Below are 12,514 nucleotides of genomic sequence, written 5' to 3' on the forward strand. Positions count from 1 at the left end.
GCAATGTCTCATTGCTACTCTCACACCATGCCTTTTCATTCAGGGACCCTAGAGGCGTCAGGGAATGAACAACAATGATTTTTATTTACTGACTTGAGTTTAAGAACTGCTTTCTCTACTTCTAGAGAGTTGATCATGTTTGTCCCTCAAGGAGAAGGGCTTTCTACAGCTTGTTGTTACACTGAACAAAAATATAAATGGAACATGCAACAATTTAAAATATTTTACTGAGTTACAGTTCATATAAGGAAATTAGTGAATTGAAATAAATTCATTAGGCTCTAATTTATGGATTTCGCATGACTGGGAAGACCATGTGCATCTGTAGGGGTGTGGATCAGAAAACCAGTCAGTATCTGCTGTGACCACCATTTGCCTCATGCAGCACAACACATCTCCTGTGAGTTGATCAGAGTTGATCAGGCTGTTGATTGTGGCCTGTTGAATGTTGTCCTGCTCCTTCAATGGCTATGCGTAGTTGCTGGATATTGGCGTGAACTGGAACAAGCTGTCGTAATGTAAATCCAGAGCATCCCAAACATGCTCAATGGGTGACTGTGTCTGGGTATGCAAGCCATGGAAGAACTTGGACATTTTCAACTTCTAGCAATTGTGTGCAGATCCAGCACTATCATGCTGAAACATGAGCTGATGGCTGTGGATGAATGTCACAATAATGGGCCTAAAGATCTCGTCACTGTCTCTGTGCATTCAAATTGCCATAGATAAAATGCAATTGTCCGTAGCTTATGCCTAGCCATACCATAACCAAACCGCCATCATGGGGCACTGTTCACAATTATATCAGCAAACCGCTCGCCCACACGACACCATACACGCTGTCTGCCATCTATCCAGTATAGTTGAAACTGATTAATCCGTCAAGCACACACTTCAGAGTGCCAGTGGTTATTGAAGATGATCATTTGCCCACTGAAGTTGGTTAAGACTGCCGAACTGCAGTCCGGTCAAGACCCTGGTGGGGACGACGAGCATTCTAATGAGCTTCCCTGAGACGGTTTCTGACAGTTAGTGCAGAAATTCTTCGCTTGTGCAAACCCAGCTGTCCGGTTGGCTCGTCTCAGGTCATCCCGCAGGTGAAGAAGCCGGATGTGGAGGTTCTGGGCTGGCGTGGTTAAGCATGGTCTGCGGTTGTGAGGACAGTTGGACGTACTGCCACATTCTCTAAAATGAAGTTGGAGGTGGCTTATGGTAGAGAAATTAACATTCAATTCTCTGACAACAGCCCTGGTGGACAAACATTCCTGCAGTCAGCATGCCAATTGCATAATCCCTCAACTTGAGACAACTGTATCATTGTGTTGTGTGACAAAACTGCACATTTTAGTGGCATTTTATTGTCCCGAGCACAAGGTGCACCTGTGTAATGAGCGTGCTGTTTAATCAGCTTCTTGATATGTCAGGCGGCAGGTAGCCTAGTGGTTAGAGCGTTGGACTAGTTACCGAAAGGTTGCAAGATCGAATCCCCGAGCTGACAAGGTCTGTCGTTCTGCCCCTGAACAAGGCAGTTAACCCACTGTTCCTAGGCAGTCATTGAAAATAAGAATTTGTTCTTAACTGACTTGCCTAGTTAAATAAAGGTAAAAGAAAAAAAAAGGTGGATGGATTATCTAGGCAAAGTAGGAATGCTCACTATCAGGGATGTAAACAAGTTAGTGCACAACATTTGATAGAAATAAGATTTTTGTGCATATGAACATTTCTGGGATCTTCTATTTCAGCTCATGAAACGTTTAATGTTTATATTTTTGTTCATAGATATTAGAGTTTGAGCCAATTTTATGCAATCCATGATTATGGGTGTGTGAGTGTGGTTTAAACATGCATGAAACATAGGAGACTGAATGGGAGAAGAAAAGGTATGTGAAAGTGCAGAGGAAAAACAACAGCAGGAGCTCATACTTTTCTTACATGGAGTTTTACCAGCAATTGGACTTTGGTTCTGATCGCTAGTGAGAAGAACCTGTTGAGTCAAACTTCTGTTCAATACTCCTGTGTTATATCAGAGGTTTTATAAACTCAGAAATGTTTGACAATTATGATTTAAATTAGCTTATATTACGATTTCTGATTATCAGGAATCCCTGATTAGTTTTTTTACTTCAGAAAACGAATAATGAAGTGCTAATAGCGACGACCAGTCAGACTACACCATGAACCTACATATGACTAGCTGCTTTCACTATGTCTTCCTATTAAAATAGGCCAGTAGCCCATCCCCTAATGGTGACCACATCTCTTGAGTGGATATATGAAGTGTTGTTTATTGAGTTCAGAGCCTGTGGAATGATAGGAATCACATCTGGAGAAGAACAGGCTGCTGGTCTGACTGTTGCTATGTCTGGCAGATCTAGGATCAGATCTATGATGATGTTACCCTCTCCAGATCCTATCCTTAATCATCATGGATGAAACACAAAACTGACCAATGGGAGTGTGCGTGTGGCCACAAGTTCTGTCCTTGAGCTGTTCTTGTTTATTAATGTTCTGTAATATTTCATGTTTTGAGTCGACCCCAGGAGGAATAGCTCCTGCTTTCGCAATAGCTTATCGGGATCCTAATAAAATACCAAAATACCCTCACTGACACTGTCGTAATGGAGTGACTGGGGGAGCGATGTGGGGTGTATTCAGTGAGTAAACTGAATAGAGCTGACCAGATTCTTGATTCTACATTAAAAACAATTATATTGGTTCTACACTATACATGTCTTATTTCTTTCTCCCCAATTTCAATCTTGTCTTATCACTGCAACTCCCCAACAGACTCGGGACAGACCAAGGTCAAGTCATGCATCTCCCCAATTTCAATCTTGTCTTATTGCTGCAACTCCTCAACGGACTCGGGACAGGCCAAGGTCAAGTCAAGCGTCCTCCGAAACATGACCCGCCAAACTGCGCTTCTTAACACCCGCCTGCTAAACCTGGAAGCCAGCTTCACCAATGTGTTGGAGGAAACACCACTCAACTGATGACTGCAGTCAGCCTGCAGGTGCCCTGCCTGCCATAAGGAGTCGTTATTGCTTGACAAGCCAAGTGAAGCCCCTCCTGGCCAGAACCTCCCCTTGCCCGGACAACGCTGGCCCTATGGGTGGTGGTGACACAGCCTGGGATCAAACCCGGGTCTGTAGTGATGCCACTGCGATGCAGTGCCTTAGACCGCTGCGCCACTTGGGAGGCACCTACACTATACATTTCCATCAGTAATACTACATCCTCCCTGAGGTTCATGAGTAAGGGGACTGGTATGTCAGTATGTGGCCAAACTAGACAGGACAGAAGTATAGCACATTTGAACTACAATTTGAACAGTAAACTCAAACCTTAACGGCAGAACAAGCATGCTCATCAGTTTTGACACCTTTGACCTTTCTAGCGTGGTCATCAAATGCCTACTGTATAGAAGCACTGGGAGGAGCATGTAGTAAATCAACTTATACAATATTGTATCTGAAACATTCTGAACATTTCAACCCACTGAATACATCCATGGTGGAAGAGTTGTTTCTCAGAGTGGGGGGGTGGGAGGGTGTAGGAAAGTTCTATGAGTTTATGAGCAGATTTCCCATGCTGCACTCTAGCACAGTCACACTGGAGACCACTGACTTAGACCCCTGAAACCCCCTTCCTCCCCCTCACTCCCTCTTCTCTCAACCTTTGTCCTTCCCTTCCCTCCATTCCGTGTCTTCCTTTCTCTCCCACCCCCCTTTCCACCCCTTTCCTCACTCCTTCCCTCTCCATTCCCTGTGTCTTCCTTTATCACCCCTTTCCACGCTCCTTCCCTCTCCACTCCCACATTCAACCGCCAATTCACTCTGTGAGAGCGCTCTGTCTTCCTCTATGTGCACACATGTTCTGCACTGTATGTGTACGCGCATGTATGTGAACGTGCTTCCGCAGCATGTATGTGTGTATGTGGGTTGGAATGACAGTGTGTGTTGAGGGAGAGTGGGAACTCCCTGAGCAGTGATCAGGAGGGGCAAGAGGGGTTCTATGAGCGCAGAAACACATTCATGCTTCCCACATGCTATATTGGCCATGGATCTTAAAGGCCCAGGGCAGTAAAGTGATTTTCCTGTGTTTCATATATTTCCACACTATGGAAGTTAGAATAATACTGTGAAATTGTGACAATGCCCTTTTAGTGTAAGAGCTATTTGTAAAGTCCACCTGAAATTTCAGCCTGTTTTAAGTGGGAGTGAGTTTTGGCCTTCCATGGTGACATATCCAAGCAGTGAATTAGTTTGCCAACAGCACATTTTCCCTCCCCACTCAAACCACTCCCAGACTGTCCTAGCGTTGCTTTACTAAACATGTTTGTTCCAACAATTCTAGTTCTATGCTTGCAGTAGTCCCCTCCTACATACCTACAGGGACATGAGCCATAAGGAAATGGTTATGAACAACCAAGGGCTCTATTCAAGCAAAACCACTATCTAGTTGTTTCTGGGGCAGAAATCTTTTTTTTTTTTTGCATAGTGAAAGGGTGTACTGGAGCATAGAAGGAACTTGATGCGCTGCTCAAGTGCTCATTCATCTAAATGCAAGTGTTCAGTTAAAAATGTAATGTAGCCCACAACTGATGTTCTGTCACCTATTGATTTCCTGATCTCTGTATTGATGTTTAGGGATTGAAATTGACTCACTAAGGTAATCTTTATTTGCTGATCTTCTTGGTTATGCTGAGCCATATCTCTGCAGCATTAGTGGCAGCACATAAACCTCTGAAAACAGCCCTAATATAAAACATCAGTCTTAGAAACAATGCACTTGCAGGCCTCAGCCTCTTTAAAGACTAAAAACCACATTAGAAAAGAACGAAAACAAAGAATCATCTTCAAGGTGGAACAATCTTATTTTATTTTCACAACCAGACCATCACCTTTAATACATTCCTCCAAGAAAATATAATAAGGTCACCTCCGTTTGAGTTAAAGAGGAAGGAGAGTCCAAGCATGAATGTACATCATAGTATGTAGGCCGATTTCAAACGTTGTTACAATTCATCAGATGTACACACCAAGGCAAACGTCTTGTCATACATAGTTACCACATATAGTTACTGTAAGTGTTCTGCTATGCAGTGTTATGTCTATATGGCTCAGAGGGCGATGATGGGTACACTTCTGCCCTGGCCACCCATCACCAAATCCCTTTAGTCAACCTACACTCAGAAAGAAAGAAAAGGCACGTCTATTACCTGGGGTCTAATCATTATTCCAAAATGTTTTGCAACAGAAACTAGAATTTCTATTGGACAAATTCACGTAGGTCCCACCCAGTTTAATTCCGTTTGCGTACACTTGGTTCTGTTTGGTTCCTAGGGAATACATCCCAGGTCTCAGATTATCTGAGTGCTACTTCACGGTCTTAGTTTTCCCTTTAGCCTTCTCAGATCAAAGTTGTGTTATTTTTTTATACATTTTTTTTCTGCTGCGTCTGTCTTTTTTAGAACGTCATTGTCCATTTTTTTCTTTAGTTTTTATTTTTTTCTCCCATATCAGCTCAGTGGACACGTCACCTTCCGGAATGTCGTCTGCTATGACATCATTGACCATGATGTCATCGGTCGTCAGGTCTAAGTGGTTGAAGAATCCGCTTTGCTCAGCTCGCTGCCCATGACATCACACAGAAGCTTCTCCGCCATAGTTGCTGGCTTCTCCGGGGTTTCTTTGGACTCTTCTGGGACGGAGACAGAATTCCAGGCACCCTTTACGTTGTCGTCATAGCATTCTGCACCCCCCAGGTCTGTGGGCTGGTCTGGGGCAGATCTGTGGGAGGGGGGAGCATCGAGGGGCTCAGGGATCAGCTCAGGGACACCCAGGTCCAGAAGAGGGGCGGGGAAGGGCTCTGGAATGACTGGCTGTAGGAGGAACTCCTGGGAGAGGTTTGGCTCTGGGACAGCCTTCTGTTCTATGACGACTGGCTTTGGCTCCGGGGCGACTGGCTTTGGCTCCGGGGCGACTGGCTTTGGCTCCGGGGCGACTGGCTTTGGCTCCGGGGCGACTGGCTTTGGCTCCGGGGCGACTGGCTTTGGCTCCGGGGCGACTGGCTTTGGCTCCGGGGCGACTGGCTTTGGCTCCGGGACGACTGGCTTTGGCTCCGGGACGACTGGCTTTGGCTCCGGGACGACTGGCTTTGGCTCCGGGACGACTGGCACTTGTTTGCTGACTGACACCAGGGGCTCGGGTTCAGGCGGTGCTGGGGCTACTAGTGGGACGCTCACCGGCTCCTCCAATGAGGGCGCCGTCTCTGGCTGCTTGGGGGGCTCTGGCTCAGCCTCCTGTACCGGTGCTGGCACTGATTCTACTACTGGTTCAGTCGCCTCTGCAACCACCACTGGCGCATCAGCTACTGCCTCCACCACAGCTTCCTGCGTGTCGATTGCCTCCTCTGCAGCCTTCTGCTCGGCTGGTGCAGTGTCCCGTCTTCTGCTGATCTTGTTTCCCATGGTGCACCTGGAGACAATGAGACCGGCAGAGTGAGAGAGACACCTCAACCATGAGAGGGCCCGACAGCGAGCAGATCAGGAGAGGGGGAAAAGGCCATTTGCACACCCAAACTTTGCACCGAGATAAACTGGGACAAAGTCCTGCTTCTTAAGGGTGGCTGTATCATCACCTGTCCATTTACATGCATGTTACAGGTTTAACAGGTCTGGTGAATCAGTTATCTAAAGAATCATATTTAGTTTGTCGTCTTGGACACGGACTTGCACATGAGCTAATGAACTCAACAATGGATAAAATATTCACCTTTCATTCACAGCTATTAGGTTGTGTGTGCTGGACTTTTCCCTGACCTTGTGCCTTGTTTGATTTTCCCAGCACCAGTGCCCAGTTTGGATGTGCTTATTGACTTAGTACGCCATAAATCATAGGCATCAGTGAGAGCAAGTAAACTGTGGAAATTAGTGATGCACCGATATTACATTTTGTCAATACCAATATTTTCCTTTAAAAATAAAAATAAATAAAAAACTGATACCGATATTTAAAATTGTAAGTCTTAAGCATTCTAGTACAGTTAATTAACACACATGGACGCAGCAGTCTAAGGCACTGCATATCAGGCGTCACCAAAAAGTTATTTTGTTGGCATTTACAACACATGTCCCCATTACCAGTAAAGCATAATCACAAGCCATTTCTTTCACTTCCTTGCTGTGCCATTTCTTTGCTACGGAATGCCGTTTGGGTCTTTGCGTGTCCAAAAAGACAAGTTGAAAACATTGACGTGTCTGGACATGAATATGACTGCACGTCACAATTTAACGCGTTCATAATTTAACGTAGTTATTACATTGATTACACCATCACTTTTATTTCATGTCACAACGATATGTATGCGATGATGCTGGTAGTTGTCTCGTGCACCTACAGTACTGGTCCTAAAAAAAAAAAAAATATCTAGCTAGCCCATGGATGCAAACAATGTTCTTCCGCAAAAACATACCAAAACGACAATCTGTTTCAGTAGCTATATAGTTAGCTCGCTAGGTGTTATCTAAAATAACCTTAATTTATAAGAGTTTTTATTTGATTCATGTTGGTCAGACCCATCTATGTGAAGCTAGCCACAACAGTGGACATTGCGGTTAGCCTTCAAAATAAAAGTATTTGTTTTAATTTGCATCACTGTCAATTTCATACTTTTATGTTGAATGCAAACCGCAAATTCCACTATTGTGCCTAATCCTTATTGTGGCTAGCTTCACAACACAACCAAGTCCGGTCGAGCCTCACTGGCCAGATGAAGCTAGCTGGCTGCTTATAACGTTAGCTTTGGGCAACAGGGTTAAGTAGCTGGATAGTTATTTGTAATTAACTGAAGTTCAAATTCAATAGGCGAACAACAAGTGGCAACCTAGCTAATACTTACTCACAAGGATTCTTAAAGCATTGCTACGAATAATGAAAATGACTACAGTTTCTAGTGGAAGTTGCAGTCGAACAAAAGATGCTTTATTACCAAAGCGGTATTGCAAACACATCGTTTGTGGCTGGTGTTTTCAGACATTAAAAAAAAGCTTTTGACAGTGCTACAGTATCTTTTTTGAAATGCAAAGACCCAAACTGTGTTCCATAGTATGCATGTCTTGAAGCTAATAGCAGTGGCGCTATTACTATGCAACTCTGGTAGGGCAACATCTGAAAAATAACACACTTGGTAGTGTGTACCGGTGCTCGACCAGTCCGCGAACCCACGACAGAGAACAGTTGATTGTCAAGGGCATTGAATCCCATTATCTTGGCTTTAATGGATTTCGCCTTTTGAGTTGTCTCGCTGAAAATGTTCTTACCCTTTCAAATGACTGCTCAACTTGTTGACGGCTCGATCCCCACAGCAGACATTGTGGGCTAGGTTAAGAATGTGGTCTTGCACGTGTAGCGCAAAATGTCATTACGGCATGTACCTACATTATATTAGGTATGCACGTCAGCTTTGACATCAGGTTTTCACTTCGGCACTTTTAGCTAATATTGGCCGATTCCGAAATGTTCACCGATATATTGTGCATCCCTAGTGGAAATAAGTGTTTGGTTACCAACTGAGCACCGCTCTCATCGCCACAAGCTACACCAGTGAGGGGACGGTGTAGAGTGTAATATCTGAATCAACTTGTCTTATGCTGTCAGGGGTGGGAGGAGATACAGCATTTAGTCTACTTCTCAAAGTGGTTTATCTGCTCTGTCACCAACAATGAACTGTGGATTTCGAGCTGGCTTATAATCATCGAACCATGGTGAGACTTGTCCCTGATGAACCAGTAATGTGACAACCACATCAGAATTATTTACACCACTGGCAGTTGCATTATCATTCTATTGTATGTGGTATAATTAGTGTGAGCTGTCCATGTCACTGAACTTCTGAGTAGTGGAATCCTGTTTCTACATGCATTTTTGGACTTGTAAAATGAATGAGATATATACACACACACACCCACTGATTCTTAAATAACAACTTATAAATGCCTTGTGAGGTTAGTTCAACTGTCATACACCATCAGAACCCAAAACACAAGCTTGTTTTACTTCAATGTTTGTAAACAAACACTGTATAGCCTAAAAACATGGTTAAAACTCTCCTTTTGATATCATGGATGGTCATCAGTCCTTACATCCCCAGCCCATTCTGTGAATTTGAGTGAGTTTCATTTCTCCAGGCCCATCCCTAAGGTTTGTACCAAAACACAGGTGGGGTGACCATTATTATTATTTCAATTAAGGATTCTAGCTTTAACCTATTAAATCCCTTCACAAATTACCCACGTGCATTTACCTCAAACAACTTCACTATTCTACAAATGGTTGGTGCAATTCTGCAGAGACAAAAATGGTCAACTACTATGGTTAAATATTGGGATCATACTTAGGGGAATTTCACCAACCAAGTTGTGCTACACAGGTTAAGAGGCACTATTGACCTCGATGCATTGGAACATTATGTTCCATCCCGTGCAGGATCACGTGTCCGCTCTATGGAGCTTATAGTGTCCAGTCCGTCCCCAGTCCCCGTCCCCCGAGCTACAAGCGCACGTGCGTGGTATGTAGGCTACATGTCCATGGGCACCGCCGGTGCATGCGACGATTTAAAACAATCCTCGAAGACGCGTTGGAGTCAAACTATGCACTACGAAGAAACAATCGATTCACACACACTTGTGTTACGCTCCAAATAAAGTACACGACAAATGCGCAAACAGTGAAATTGATTCTCAAGTAATGCGCGCAGTAAGATTTGGGGTTTAAATCGTTAAATATTCGTCAAACTGAACATGCACAAAAGCCACTTAAGTTAAGAAACATTGGTAATCAATAACTTTGATTAGGGTAATCTCATTAAGCTAATTACCACCCAAACCACACATTCCTCCAGCTGCTGTTTACTAGGCAGCACAAAAATGGGTCCCAGTCCGACATCGTTTACACACAGACAGCCCTCTAAACTCACCCATCACCAAAGTAACCCGAACACCGCACGAAGACCTCCACAGCTGCGCATAATCATACAACAAATTAGCATTAATAAACGGGGAATGAGCGGACCTTGTGTTCGGGAGATGAAATTGAACGGAGAAAGAACAAAAGAGAGCTGATGAGGTAGGCGGGGTCGCCGATTGCTGAACAAGCTGGAACAGCCTCGAGTGAAAAGCACACTCACATAAAACAGCAGGCTAATCTAAAAATAACAAAATAAATACAATGACTTTTCGTCATTATAGAGTGCAGTGTAGAGAAGATATTTACTAACCTTGGTAGCGGAATTAAAACGCGAATTTAAGCCGTGCTAGAGAGCGGAAAGTTCTTCTTGCGCTCTCACGACTTGGCGAGTCACGCACAGACTGAAGGGGAGGAAAGTTTGGACAGAGGTTTAGTGCGTGTTGTCTGGGATGTGTGTATTTGTGCGCGCGCCCACTGTCGCTCCTACGCCCGGAGACTGTGACCATGTTCCAACAGATAAATGTATCCTTCCTTCCTTCCTTCCTTATTTCATCCCTACCTTCCTCTCCTTCTTGAATGGTCCACTGGTCTGGATGTATGAAAGCTATAAAGTGGAATCTTTCCTTTCACCTGGCCAATCATTTGAGATCAGTGATTTCTTCAGGGAGCTGTTGGAAGGATGCATTATGAAAGTATTGTAACAACTACATATGTTTTTTCTCTCAAATAGACAACCTCCTCCTAATGAATGTGATGGAGTGGGCACTATTACTGGGATGTTTGTCTCTCTCAATTTTTCAATTTAAGGGGCTTTATTGGCATGGGAAACATATGTTTACATTGCCATAGCAAGTGAAATAGATAATACACAAAAGTGAAATAAACAAGAAAAAATGTGTCATTGTTGTTCATTTTCTTAGGCTGTCTGCTTGAAATGTTTAGATTTTAAAGGGAAGCTGAGAGGTCAAATATACTGTTTAGGTTTTCTACTACAAAGTTTACACCTTCACTATTAAAGTGAAACGTTTTGTCCAGGAAGTTGTCTAAAGGGATTTAATTTTGTCACGCCCTGACAGTAGAGAGCCTTTTAATGTCTCTATTTGGTTTGGTCAGGGTGTGATTTGGGGTGGACATTCTATGTTTAGTTTTCTATGATTTGGTGTTTCTATGTTTTTGGCCTGCTATGGTTCTCAATCAGGGACAGCTGTCTATCGTTGTCTCTGATTGGGAACCATACTTAGGTAGCTCTTTCCCACCTTTCTTTGTGGGAAGTTGACTATGTTTAGGGCACATAGCAGTCGAGCGGTGTCATTTTGATTCAAATAAAATGTACACTCACCACGCTGCACCGTGGTCCTCTCCTTTCAACAGCTGTGACAAATTTGTTATAAATAGATTTTTTGGTAGGTTTCCACACTACTTTCCTGCTATCTATAGCATTTCTTAATATTATTCAGTTCCTTTGGCTTTGATGCCTCATGATTGAGTATTGCGCAGACTATGATCTGATAGGGTTGACTGAACATTGCGTGAGACTGGTTTGAGGTCAGGGATAAAGTAGTCTACAGTACTACTGCCAAGAGATGAGCTTTAGGTGTACCTACTGTAGCAGTCCCCTCGAAGCCTACCATTGACTATGTACATACCCAGCATGCGATAGAGCTGCAGGAATTGTCACCCATTTTTGTTGGTTATGTTGTGCCTATGGGGGCATATGGGGGAGGGAAATGCTGTCCCCTCCAGGTAGATGTTTTTCCCCCTGTGTGCTGAAGGTGTCAGGTTCTTGTCCAAATTAGCATACCCCCTGAGTCCCTTCCCTGTTTCACACCTGGTAGTTTAAGGAATTGGACTACCAGCTCTCTGTAACCTAGAGGGCAATCAGTGGGTCCCTCTCCTCTATACCATGTTTCTTGTTGGATGACAATGTCTGTATTTCTGATTTATTTGGTGAAGTCCAGGTTCCTGCTCTTCAGGCAAAAGGCAGATGACCTCAGACCTTAGATATTCCAGGATGAGATAGGGAAGGCTTTGTGTTCCTTAAAGTGTCCAATGTTGTGTGGTTTGGCCTCAGACCAGTAAGTGTGAGCAGAGCCTGCTTAGCATCTGGAACATGCCATTGGCTTGGGCTAGTGTAAGAGTGGGGGTTGGGCCTGTTTACCTGTTCACGGCCTAAGTGTGGGAGTGGTGGGCAGGAGGGGCATAGGTCTGATATGAGGTGCCTATATGAGGTGTGGGCACGGTTTGTTTGCGGGGTATTGATTGGTTGGGGTGGAGGTGTGGATGTGGTTGGTGATGCTGTGGTCTGGATGTAGGTTCTCTCGACGTGGGTCCTCTATGTGTAGGTCTCTCTCTCGCTCGCCCCTCTCTCTCTCGCTCCTCTCGCTCTCTGTCTCTAGCCTCCTCACACATTTAGGACATGGGTTTCATAAATTGGTTTGGCCTGTCTCCTGGCGAGCAGTGAAGCTATTGCAGGAGATTTTTCTAACGCCGAATGGAATGAATGAAACTAACATTTGGACTGACTTGTAATACCCTGGAATGATTGG

The 12,514-nt window shown here is 44.2% G+C and overlaps 1 protein-coding gene across 2 annotated transcripts; it reads right to left on the minus strand.

Annotated features, from left to right (window-relative positions):
* Positions 1–4,857: 4,857 nt before the first annotated feature.
* On the minus strand, positions 4,858–10,477 carry LOC109889386 (protein TsetseEP). 2 transcript variants are annotated; one of them, XM_020480793.2, is made up of 2 exons: positions 10,279–10,477; positions 4,858–6,479 (listed from the first exon to the last, which is right to left on the minus strand). In XM_020480793.2, exon 2 carries the CDS (start codon positions 6,470–6,472, stop codon positions 5,600–5,602), a length of 873 nt encoding a protein of 290 aa, XP_020336382.2. In that variant the 5' UTR covers positions 6,473–6,479; positions 10,279–10,477; the 3' UTR covers positions 4,858–5,599. The 2 variants fall into 2 exon arrangements, with proteins under 2 accessions (XP_020336382.2, XP_020336384.2); XM_020480795.2 differs by lacking the exon at positions 10,279–10,477 and adding an exon at positions 9,979–10,116.
* Between the last annotated feature and the right edge of the window lie 2,037 nt (positions 10,478–12,514).

This window comes from Oncorhynchus kisutch, linkage group LG4 (assembly GCF_002021735.2).
Source record: "Oncorhynchus kisutch isolate 150728-3 linkage group LG4, Okis_V2, whole genome shotgun sequence".
Taxonomy (NCBI): domain Eukaryota; kingdom Metazoa; phylum Chordata; class Actinopteri; order Salmoniformes; family Salmonidae; genus Oncorhynchus; species Oncorhynchus kisutch.

Excerpts from the sequence above, each read along its gene's own strand:
- LOC109889386 (XM_020480793.2), bottom strand. The coding sequence starts at position 6,472 with ATGGGAAACAAGATCAGCAGAAGACGGGACACTGCACCAGCCGAGCAG.